Raw genomic sequence first — 12,232 nt, forward strand, 5'->3', positions numbered from 1 at the left:
CAATTTTACAAATTAGAAAAGCAGGTATAAATTCCTCTACCTCATCACTAAGAAAATGAAACTATATTGTAATGTAAAATAATACAATGCTTTAAATAATAGCTTTTGAAAGAAATTAAAGCTTTTACTGCAGGCTAAACACTTATCAGCTTTCTATAAACATCACCAAGTTTTTCTTAGTCATCATCTGTCACCAAGATATTCACAAAAACATGGAAGTGCTTTGCTGGCCTCAGGGGATTTGAATGAGATTCGGTTGCACTATTGCTACTGATGTCTGATGGGGACAGAGAGACACACAGCTTGCCCTCTGTGCTGCCCATCATACACACGTCACCCTCCTGTGCTCTCTTAAGGACAGAACATGAGTATGACCACACCTTCTTGCTCTTCATAATTAATGTCCAGTAACCAATTCACAGCACCACACAAAGCTTTCTAATCCTTCCTCCAAAGCTTCCTCTTTCAAGGTTAGCATGGGCCATCCATGCTGTTTTGGCATCTGAAAAAGTCCAGAGTGACTTACTGCATGGCCGTGATGGGTCCCATCTCCCTGTCCTCAGCACTGAAAACACAGGAGCACAGCCCCTGGGCTTCCAACAGACACACACAAGATGCACACGTGAGGCATCAGTGCATCATTCCAAGACCTTCTCATCCCAGACTGACCATCAGTACCAAAATTTGCCACCTGCCGGTAGACACCCACAATGACCTGAAGATGGGCTCTGACATCTGTATCCAAGAGCTTGGCTATTACCTCAGAAATGAGTGTGGCAGCTGGACAGCAGAACAAAGTGAATGTTTACAAAAAGAGAGCTCTTCTAATTCATGAACCACAACAGTTTTCATGAGCATTGCCAGAAAAATATGTAATAATAAAAAAATTTCACATCACATTCTTCTTATTGAAGCCTAAGCCACATTCTTATATTTTGGCCAGAGACATAGTGAGAAGAAACAACTGCAGGCTTTCAAAGCAGGAGTCAGAGGGCAAACACTCAAAAGGAGCTTGACCGTCTCAAAAACAGAAAAACTACAATAGCAAAACCGAAGGGCCCACCAACATGGGACAGGGGTCCCTCCCTCAATCACAATTACCTGCAGCAGCAGACACCGGCGAAGTAGAAAAGAACACGGAAGCAAATCACAGTGCAGAAGCAAAGGGCAACTGCACACAAGAGCAGTAACCGTGGACAGGGGCTACCACTCCAGAAAAGCACAGCTTGGGCTGAGGTTGTGGCTCAGTGGCACAGCGCTTGCCTAGTATGTGTGAAGCACTGAGTTAGATTCTCAGCTCTGCATATAAATAAAGACAATAAAAGGTCCATTGACAACTAAAAAATTATTAAAAAAAAAAAAAAAAAAAAAAGCACAGCTCGCGTGTGGTCTTTGGTGGAGCTCGGCAGCCAGGAGTGAGGAGGAGGACAGTCTGCACACAGGCACACTTCACCCCATCCAGGGAGAGCCAGGCTAAGGAAGAGTACAAGTGAGACTAAGGACAGGAGCAGGAATTGGGGAGGTGGCTGGTGAGGGGAAATCTGAACACCGGTGGTCCTGGACACAGTGGAAGGATGAATGCAGACATATTCAGTTTCAAGATGAAGGAAGGTGGTGGAAAGGAATGGGTTTTCCTAGGAAGGCACTTGCTAGTTTTCTTTGGAAACCTAGAGATTTGGCCTTTTGCTGAAACCTCAGCTCAAGTGGAGCTAGGAACAGATCTGACTAAACAAACGTATGTGATGAGCCATTTAGTGTTTGTTTTGGAGAAAGATCAATGTCTAACTAATAATACCTGGCCCAAAGTGTAAGCTCTGGGTAGATAACCAGAGATGCCATGGGAAAACTAACGGGAGCAACAGAGCCCGTCAGAAGTCTGGTTTACGTCGGTGCTGGATGGAAAGCTCACACTTCAGTGGACTTTTCAAGATGCTTTAAATAGCACAGAGGAAGAGCTACTGCAGCTGTTTTTCCAAGATCAATATCTATTAATCTGCAATACAGATAATAAAGAAGCTCAACGCGAATGCTTCAACATTACCGTTATTAAAAGGCAGTAATGCCTTCCAGGGTTTCAGCAACAGGCCACCCCGAAGGTCCTCAGAGCACCTCCAGGTGGAGCTCATGTGCTCTGAATTCCTTGAGAGACCTGGGTGTGCTCTGTTACCAGTTGTAGAAAAAACACTTCCCTAGAAAATTTCAAAATCCCAATCACACAAGACGATTACATAGAATATTGTGATCTTCTACGAAGGAACAAGTATTGTTCTGGTGTACTGGCTTAAAAAGAGATTAAACAAAAACAATTCAAAATCCATTAGAAATTCCAGTATCAAGATGAAGTCATGCTCTTTTTCCCTCTAAAACAAACCCAAATTAACAAGAATAGGAACCAAAATTACAAATCCTGCTTTAACTTTTTCAAAACTAAAATAATAAAAAAAATAAAAAGTCAAGCCATTTACACCTCAGCCGATGACTCCTAGTCAGAACACACTGTTCCCATGGCTCACCCAGGCTTATGTCTTGGGCCCTTCCCCATCAGGCCTCCGTCCACAGATCTCTTGGCAAGAGCATGGTCCTGGCTGGGGTCCACAAACTTAAACACATGCGACACCCCAAACTGCACTTTCATGCCACTCTGCAGCATGGTGGTCTCCGAGATGCGCTGGCCGTCCACGTAAGTCTCCGCATCCATACTTCTAGGTGTCACGGTGACCACACCATCCATGTTGGTGAGGTCACAGTGATGAGGCTGGATTCCTGGGCCAAAGAGCTGGAAGCACAAGGGAACCAGAGGCTTGTTCAAGCACACACAGATTTAAAGACAAACTGAAACTGTGAGTTCCCCTTCTATGATCAATATCACCCAAGGAGCTCTGGATTCTTGGTACTTTCTTAAGTGCATTTTCCCCAACACCAACAGTATAAAATCATGCAACACTGCCAAAACACTAAGGCATTTTTAGCATCTAGTAGCATGATTTAAGGAATATTTTAACTCTGCATTAAGAAGCACACAACTGAGCCTGGGGATGTAACTCAGTGGCAGCACCTGCCTAACACACACAAAGACTGGGTTCCCTCCCAGCCCTGGGGAACAAAAAAGACAGCGGTAGCAGCATCACATGGTTTCTTAAACACTTACTAGGTAATTTATGGACAAATATATAGAGATAGTTTTGATTAAAACTCCCCGATTTTGTGTCTCACTGCTGTGCTAAGAGTGAAGGAATGTAAAACTAAAAACCCTACCTTTTCACAACTGAAAATCAAGAAGATCGAGAGTGATTTGCTGGAGTTCAAACAAGTGATAAATCCTGTGCTAGGTTCTGTTTCAAGCTCCCAAGAATTACCTCCAGTCCCTGATCACTGAAGGCCACGACTGAGCATCAGACCCACTGGCAGGAGCTTCCACAGTTATCTCTTTCACCATCTTGTGGAGAAAGTCCACAGCCCTTGAGGAAGTCCGCAGGCCCACATCTCACTGACTCAGAGTGGACGTAAGGTTTACAGTTTTCCTTCACCCACGAATGAGCTCCGTGGCAGGCTCTCCCCTGTGGTTGTTGCTAAGGACATGTGAGAGCCACCGCAGAGTGTGGGGCCCAGAGTTGCGGCACCACCACTGCATACCTGGATGGAGTTGTCGTCCAACCTTTCTGTCCCAACTTCAGTCACACTCAGCTGAAGGCGGTAAAGCTTTGGCTTGTCTCTGGAGTCAGAGCCATCTGTGAAGAGAGAGGGAGAGAGCTCTGCGTGCCAAGTCTAATGTTCTTGCTATTTGAAACAAAGGACTCCCTTGGAAAAGACATTACATCTCAGCCTTCTCAGAATTTTTAAGACCTCACCAACTTGCATCAGAGAGCTCAACAAACCAAGTGCAGAAACTTCCAAGAGAGAAGCACACTAGCTTCTGTTTACTGTGAAGTGGGAAGACTGCCACTCACCCCACCCTCTCATCTCCTAAGAGGAAATACTCCCCACCACACTGCCAGGGGCTTCGCTAGGAATCTGAGGTAAGGGAATCAGCAACAGTAAGATCATTAAAGACATGTGGGCCTTTCCTTCAGCCCAGGACCTTCACAGGGCAAACCGGCCACCTTCACGGCACACCTGGACCTCCTAGCGCACAGTCCCAGGGTGAGGTGTAGGTGGAGACTCCCAACAAGTGACTCTTGACGACCATCCCTGAAGAAGACGAGCTGGTGAAGAGCTCAGTTCCTTAAGCAGAGCTGGAGTGAATGGCAGGAAGGAAGACTGGGTCTGTCTGGGTTCTGTCACTTTACCATCTCTGAACTGTCAGCACTCGTAACTTCCATGAGCGTGACTCTTCACGACAGGGGAGGGGAGGAGGTGGAGGAGGAGAGCAGGCAGTACTGTCAGGCCTCTGTCCTGTTTACGTGAGGCACATCCACTCACTCCTCAGCCACTGTACTCCTGCTGGTGCAAGAGGGTATCCCCTGAAGACTTCTCTGGTTTCAGAGTTCACATGTGAGAATGCACACCTCACAGAATCCAAGAATTAGACACCATCTCAGACCCCAATGTACATACCACAACCATACTTTTCAATCCCGTGGCAAAAACAACAAGCAGTTTCCTCAAGAGGCGCTTGCGAATCTGCCTGACCTGTTTCAGGACTCTCTGAAGAACTCCTACAATCTCATTCCCGTGATCAGGAATGTGAGCTTCAGGGCTTCAGAAGTCGGAGGTCCTTGCAGTGTGAGTGTGCGGAGTTCTGGCCAGCTGAACTCTGCTGAAGTGAATCTGAACTCTCACAGACAGGGCACCATGAATACACTAGACTCTACAAAATAGCATTCTAATGACAACTGCTTTCTATTTCTGAAATGTTTCAGAAAGCTATGACTTGTGGGTAAGCACAGAACAGCATGTGACTTTACAACACTAACCCATCTGGACATTGACCTGTCCTGATCCAGGCAAGGCATAAAGACCTCTGGGGCTTTTCCTGGACCTGGGCACTTCCCTTCACCACCTGGAATTTTGTTCATTTTAAATGCCCTGGGCAGTTCTAAGACACATGCCTCTTCTGTGTCCAGAGCACCACACCTCTTCCTCTTAACCATGCACCATGTTTTATGAAGATTCCTACCAACTCGTCTCCCTGCTCGTCGGGCTCCTTAGTGGCCAGGCTGTACCTGGCCCTTGGCACTCAGTGAGTGTCCACACAGGCAGTTGTCCATCGGCAGTGCATGAACAACAACTAATACTAGGTCATGCAGTCAACACAGGTGCACAGACACTATGCCAACAGAGCAGAAAGGAAGCACAGGGGACAAACATGCAAGCAGGTGAAATAAGAACAATTATTTCAATATAAAGTTAAAAATGTTAAGAACATGCCGGGCATGGTGGCACATGACTGTAATCATGTGCTTGGGAAGCTGAGACAGGAAAATGACAAGTTCAAAGCCAGCCTCAGCAACTGTGAGGCACTAAGCAACTCAGTGAGACCCTGTTTCTAAATAAGATACAAAATAGGGCTGGGGATATGACTCAGTGGTCGAGTGCCCCTGTGTTTAATTCCCGATATCAAAAAAAAATATGTAAGAACATAAAAGATACATCTGTTAGGGGGAGACAAGAGAAATGCACACCAATATTCCTTTGAAATGTCAACCTCCGAAAGCTTCCAAAAGCTGGCCCTGAGCTGCTGTGTGCCTTTCTACACCCATGGATTTGGAAAGAGAAAGGAGGGAGAACACAAGCTGCTTCTCCAGGCTCTGCTTTCTCCCCACATTGCTACAGAAGAAATCAGAGAGGATACCTGTGCAGACCCAGAACACCCTGGTAGGGCCCAAGGCCAGTGGGCAAGTGGTGTTTGGTCCAAGGTAGGGGAGCAGGAGGAGTGAGCAGGGCGGCAGGGTCTGGGTGCCTCCTGCCCCTTCTGTGACACCTTAGGTCCTGCTCCTGACCAACAGTAGCTGATCATCTCCAAGCCAGACAGTAAGACTGCTCCCTCAACAAACACCCCAACATCCTCCCCTTCCTCTACAGACAGCCAACTTCAGCCCCAAGATCTGGAACATCTTTCTCCCAGTGGACAGCTACAGTCGACCTGGAACACCCTGGCACGCAGGTGACTCAGCAGAGTGGTCCTCCTCCCAGAAACCTGCCTCTGATACAGTGTCCCTTATCCAAAACCATCAGGACCAGAAGTTTCAGATTTTGTATTGCTTAGATTTGGGGGCATTTGCATGTACATGACATTCTGGAGATAGAGCCCCAGTTGAAGTATTGGCTTCCCTTGTGCCTCATATACATATGTTATGTTCCAACCTTGACCCATTACATGAGGCAGGTGTAAATTTCCATCTGTATGTGGGATTTTCAGGTGTGGAAGGCTCCACCTTAATGTGAGGGGGCAATGGACTGGCATGAACAAAGCCTACAGACACCCTAAAGGCACTTCTGTTCTCTGTCTACAGCAATGCTGCAGCCAGCTGGGCCCAGCCACAATTGCTCCCCAGGGCGAACCTGGAAAAGCAAGAGCAGCAAAATAGGCTTCTAGTCAACCAAGTGGGTTCTGACACAGGTGCTGCACAGGCGTGAACAATAGGACAGTACATTACATTTCTTGGACATGCAATAGCAGGTCATCAGTGTTATTTTGCCATGAGGTTGTTAGTGCACAGTTACAAAAGTAGTATGAAGCATAGCATTACCTTCGTAAGTGTGACAGCTGTAGTAGGCAAAGTGACTCCTTCTCCCTGGGGCTGAGACACAACCAGGACCCAGGTGAAGGCAGCATCAGCAGGACAGAAACCATGCAGAGCAGCAGAAGAGGGAAGGAGGAGAAGAGACGCAGAGGTGAACTTCAGTGAGACTCGGCTCAAAGGAAGAAAAGGTACACTTTACCCTCAGCTTTCAGAGCTGTGCAGACAAGACTACAGTAGTGCCCCAGTCAGTGTTCTAGAATCAGTGAGACTGTTAGGAAAAACAGGACAGCAGGTGAGTCACCACGTGGCAGGACAGCAACAGCGAGTGAGCTACAGAGGTCGCCACCCTGCCTGGCCGACAGCCCTGCTTAAAGAGCACATTCAGATCCACACAAAGAAAGCTGTGACCTGCCCATCCCTCCCACAGCTGGGGCAAGCTCACACCACATATCAAAACCTCCCTCTGCATCCAGCAGGACCTCACCGAGGTTGTGTGCTTGGTTGCCCGTGTGCCCAGTCAAGATGCAGTACTTTTCCATTCATAACAAATTAATATGTACAAATATTCTTTTCTTATGAATGGAAAAAAGATCAATTTCATTCAGCATGCACACTGAGCAATCTGAGAACCTAGGAACACCTCATAACCTAGTGAAAGAACACAGCCTTTGGTGCAGGAAAGACCTGGCCTAGCATTCAGGCCTTCCACCAACCCTGTGGCCCTCAGGACAGCACAAAGAGCTCCAGTCCTCGGGCACCTGTAAAGAAAGAGGAAAGTTCTCCCTGGCAGCCACAGAAGGTGGAGGCCACGCAGGCTGGAGATGGTCACTATTACAGAGCGGTGGCTATTTCCTGGCATGGGGACTCCCTGACATGATGGTCTTAGTCACCGCTGCACTCACAGCTCTGCCCACAGCAGGAGCTCAGTGCATGCTGCAGGAAAGTAGCAAAGTGCCAAGACCTGCCAATCAGCATCTGGTGGAAGTAGCACAGAAATGCCATGCATCTAGGGCCCATCATCTTCCCACCCCTAAAAAAAAATCTATACATTTGATTATGTGAGAAACTGAAAGTATAAAATAAGCAGGTCAAATGGGAATTCCTACTAGAATGTGAGGTTGGGTTTGATCTGCTTGGTCAGGGCTCCACCTGTATAGCCCAGAAGGTGCCCAGTGTTTAATAAGTAAGTGTCTAATAAACAAGAGAGACAAACACAGCCTGGCTCTGCTAGCCACCAGAATCAGCTTCCCACTCTTCACTTGAAAATCTCTGTTGGCTGCTTTTTATCAACTTCTCTAAGGTCTAAACATTCAAAAAAATGGTTTTAAAGAAAATAATCATAGTTTCCAGCATTTAATGAAAAAATTTTAAAGAACAGATGGTAATTTCAAAAACAAACAGCTGTCTCTCTGTCACCATGTCCTCCCTCAGGTACACAAGAACCAGCGCTTTCCTGCATGTTAGAGCAGTGATCCCAGGACAGTGGTCCACACGACAGTGCTGAGGCAAAGCAGCACTGCTGCACTCCCTGGGCATCCTCGAGCATGAGCGAGTGTGGGCTGCCACCTGCAGCCCCACTGCCACCAACCAGGGTGGCATCAGCACCCTGGCTAACTCCTAAGGCTGCTGGGCCACAAACACCATGTCTCTGCCGATTATAGGGAGCAGCCCAAGGAACTAAACAACCTTGGAAATAAAACTAAATGGTGGAAAATCAAAGAAGAGAAAGTACAATTTCTGCCTACAGACCCACATGTTTTCTACACAACAGATGCATTTTTAGGCCATTTTTTCCTATAATTACTAATTGGGCTGTATTTAAATGAGGTTTCTTTGGGGTGGGGAGGATGGTATAATATCTTCATAATAATACAGGTCACACAATCCTGTTTTAAATAATAAATTCCATAATTTTGGCTGAATGATAAACAAAATGCCTCCTATAGAGTGCCTATGCAATATCCACCACACAGGAATGTGTCTGTGTGGAACTGCTTTAGGAACGTGGGTGCACTGCTCTATCCAAGGGACGACCACGCCATAGCTTTAGCTTAAGCACATGCTCCACGCAGGGTACTCTTAGGACTAGTAAGAAAATAAACTTAGTCTGCTACTTAAAAATCCAGATGGGCTTCTTAAATGCCCTGTTACATTTAAAGATATTCCTTTTCAACACTGTGAGCACATTATGAAGAACAGGATGCACACACATACACATATACTAAATATGCCCTAGGAGGAGTAAATTTCAATTTGCTGCTTTTAGCAGATTAAGTATTTAACTAAAGTTATTTTGGGAAAAAAAATTTCTTAAAAGAAAACAGACTGCTTCAAATTATCTTGAAATGCTGTACACATTATTTTAAATTTTACTTAATACTCCTTTTTGTCCAAATGAACTTTATTTTTATATATTTATGATATTAAGTTTGCTTGTTATTTTAAATAAAAGTCATTTTAAGAAGATTCCTTTTTTAAAAAGTAAGTAGTCTGAAAATGTTAAGTCAGCCAACAGCAAAGACACATTAATAAGATGCATTAAAAAGCAGAAACAATCAAAGCTAAAAATGCCCATTTTTAACACTCTCTGGCATGACCAGCTTCCTCACCTGGGCTTAACTCCACTAAGTAGGGCAGCTTCTCAGGGGGGAGAGCAGATCCGTAGCCTGAGCTGTCTGCTCTCTCCTTCCCCTTCAGTGGCTTCCCTTCCACAAGCTTCTTCGATTTCTTTGGGATGTAGTCTGATGGCCTCCTCTTCAACTGAAAGACTAAAATCCCTGGAACAGGAAAATTGGGAACCATCAGCCAGACAGTCTGGTGTGTAGATGCTGATGAGCAGTCAAATGCCCAGACATTTATCAAGATGGTCCATCTTAGTAACCTCTACTGAGGAACAAGTAGGCCAAGGCTCGTCCAAGTTACAGGTTTACTCAGTGAAGGAAGCACTAGCCTCTGGTGAGCTGCAATGGCTCCAGCAAACACTGCAAGGATCTTTCAATTAACAATGGGCTTCCAAGGGCATCTTCTGCTGCAAAATGCACATCAGTGTGAGAGGATCCGAGTCTTACACTGGTGGATATCCCATGGTCAGTGACCATTTCCCCCCCGCCCCACACACAACCTATTTTAGTTGAGTTGATTTTGATTTAATTCAAATGAATAAATCAGAATTCAAAGCAATTTTTCTTTAATGAAGTTTACCTTTGTACTATCCAGAAAAGTGCTAAGTGTGTATTTTAATGAAGTTAGAAATCTACTTGCTGAAGTGTTTGCTTGTAGGTATTTTTACAGTTGTCAACCTATGTTTAATACTGATACAATCTAACTGGCAATGAATTTTTATGTCTTTATTGGTGCAAAAGCCCCCACTACTTAAAATTAAAGCACAATTAACTTATGATGCAACTCTGAAAGTTAAAAACCCATGTTTAATAAACTAAAACCTACAGCTTTAAGCCATCACTGTTTTGAAATAATTAGGGGAAATTATTTGAACAATGCCAAGGATGAATTCATTACAAGTTGAGCATCCCTGATCTAAAAATCTGAAATCCAAAATGCTACAAGTTCCCAAACCTTCTGAGTGCCAGCGTTTAACTGGTGGAAGGCAAGATGCAGGTGCACTGAAACAGTGCCCAATGGCACCTGCAGCTGTGTGTAAGGTGCACACCACATGAATTTCATGTTTATAGCTGGATCTCATGTCTAAGATATCTCATTATAAAAATGCAAATGTTCTAAACCTTAAAAAAAAATTTCAAAATCCTAAGCATTTCAGATAAGGAATACTCAGCCTGTATCTGAAATGACCACAATACTGGGCAATATGTAGGGTTGTAGGTTACTTTCACTAGCATAACAAATCTGTCCAAATGCCATAATTCATCAGATCAGTTTAGAAAGTGTTTCACTGCTAACAGGTAACAAAGACCTTGAGCACTACTAATAGTCTGGTGTCTTCCTGAGACATGGTTTTCACCTGTAGTATCACTGTGCAAGATCTGTGCAGGAGACTCAGAGGAGTTGAGCCTGGTCCCACAGACCATGGCACCATGGAGGAGCTACCCAACCAACCCACAGAGGAGGAGGAACACCATGCAACAAAGAGCCATCAGAAACCATTCATGCAGACATCTGCATCATCTGGTGAACAACAGGTGGGCCATGCGTAATCTGAGGTATCACAGAGGTAATCTCTAATAGTGAAGTCTACCTTTGTCACTTGGCCATTCCCTGAAGATCTGTAAAGGACACTCTTCATCATCAAGGATAATTTCTTTAGCACCTCTTTCATCAGAATGCTGGGCTCCAGGGGGAAGCATAACCTAAAGAAAAATAATTAACAGTGAATATGCCTATAAGGTAAATTAGCAGGCATTCTTAATGTTACTGAATGAATATAATGTCACTGTGATATGGGTGTGGTGTTGTACACCTGTGATCTCAGCTGAGATAAGGCTGAGGCAAGAGGATTAAGTTCAAGGCCAGCCTGGGCTACTTAGTAAGACCCTGTCTCAAAATAAAATAAAAATGGCCAGAGATATAGCTCACGGCAAGCATGAGGCCCTTGCTTCATTCCCCAATACCAAAAAGAAAAGTTGCTGTAGAATGAAATTGATCATGCATAATAAACAATTTTCCCTAGTCATAAAAATCAAATCATCCACAAACATGAAAGAAATAGTTTTAAATAAATAGTTCAGTCAACTGATTGGGCAGATTTTATTCACTTGGCCTCTAAAATGGACTAATCTTGAGTATTTTTATTTGTTACAAACTTCTATATGGAAAGATCATACGTGAGAGCTAACCCCTAAGTAACTTCCTGAGGCAAGACCACTTCCTCATGGCAGTCTTCAACTTCTCCAGTCCCTGGCCCATCTTTTCACTCCAACAACTCTCTCTAAAGCAGTTTCAGACAACATGTCACTCAAAACCAGGTCAGTTTCCTGTACTTGTAGATAATGTCTTGATGATCAGAGTCTAATCAGATTATGCGATACATGCATGACCATTTGTTCTACACACATGTAAGCAACTGTTTTGTGATAGTATGCTTACTTGTACTCTCGACAGATAATGATGCTGCTTCTTACTATGTGTTCTGACTAGCCAAACACGTTTTCCTAATCACCCAAGAAAGCCTGAGATGGAGAAGACAGTGGCAACTGCCACTCATCTTGTGGCCCTGCACATACTGCAGAGTCTATGCATCCTTGTCACTCCATTCAGGGACATCAGGAACTACAAAGAGAAGGAAAGCCAGAGAATCCAAGCCCATTTCTACAATTACCGTGAAAGTGCACCCTAACAGGCCTCACCACCAGACATGTCACCTTACTCACAGACCCAGTGGGTCACACTCCTGTAGAACCTTGTCATGACTCTCCACAGGGCTTCAGGTTGCCCTGAAGAAGCAAAGCTGTTACAGCACTGCACTCCAGCTTTTTAATCCAACTTCCTGGCCTAGCGCACACACTGCCTTGGGACCTTATCTCCACTCAACTCCATTGCCTCAATCTCTTTCACACAACTTCTGAGCCAAGCCA

At 44.8% G+C, this 12,232-nt stretch overlaps 1 protein-coding gene across 16 annotated transcripts in view; it reads right to left on the reverse strand.

The window, feature by feature from the left end:
• The window catches only part of AFDN (afadin, adherens junction formation factor), a 126,416-nt gene that overhangs the window by 57,266 nt on the left and 56,918 nt on the right, over positions 1-12,232 (reverse strand). For 12 of the 16 annotated variants that reach the window (XM_081294048.1, XM_081294057.1, XM_081294047.1 and 9 more), the window contains exons 7-11: positions 10,897-11,008; positions 9,293-9,460; positions 6,690-6,740; positions 3,634-3,728; positions 2,514-2,776 (exon numbers count right to left, since the gene is read on the reverse strand). In XM_081294048.1, coding sequence (XP_081150174.1) covers positions 2,514-2,776; positions 3,634-3,728; positions 6,690-6,740; positions 9,293-9,460; positions 10,897-11,008 — 689 coding nt within the window. The remainder of the gene's footprint in view (positions 1-2,513; positions 2,777-3,633; positions 3,729-6,689; positions 6,741-9,292; positions 9,461-10,896; positions 11,009-12,232) is intronic. The other 4 variants (XM_081294049.1, XM_081294046.1, XM_081294045.1 and 1 more) reach the window with 1 other exon arrangement.

This window comes from Spermophilus citellus, assembly GCF_964194105.1.
Source record: "Spermophilus citellus genome assembly, chromosome: 5".
Taxonomy (NCBI): domain Eukaryota; kingdom Metazoa; phylum Chordata; class Mammalia; order Rodentia; family Sciuridae; genus Spermophilus; species Spermophilus citellus.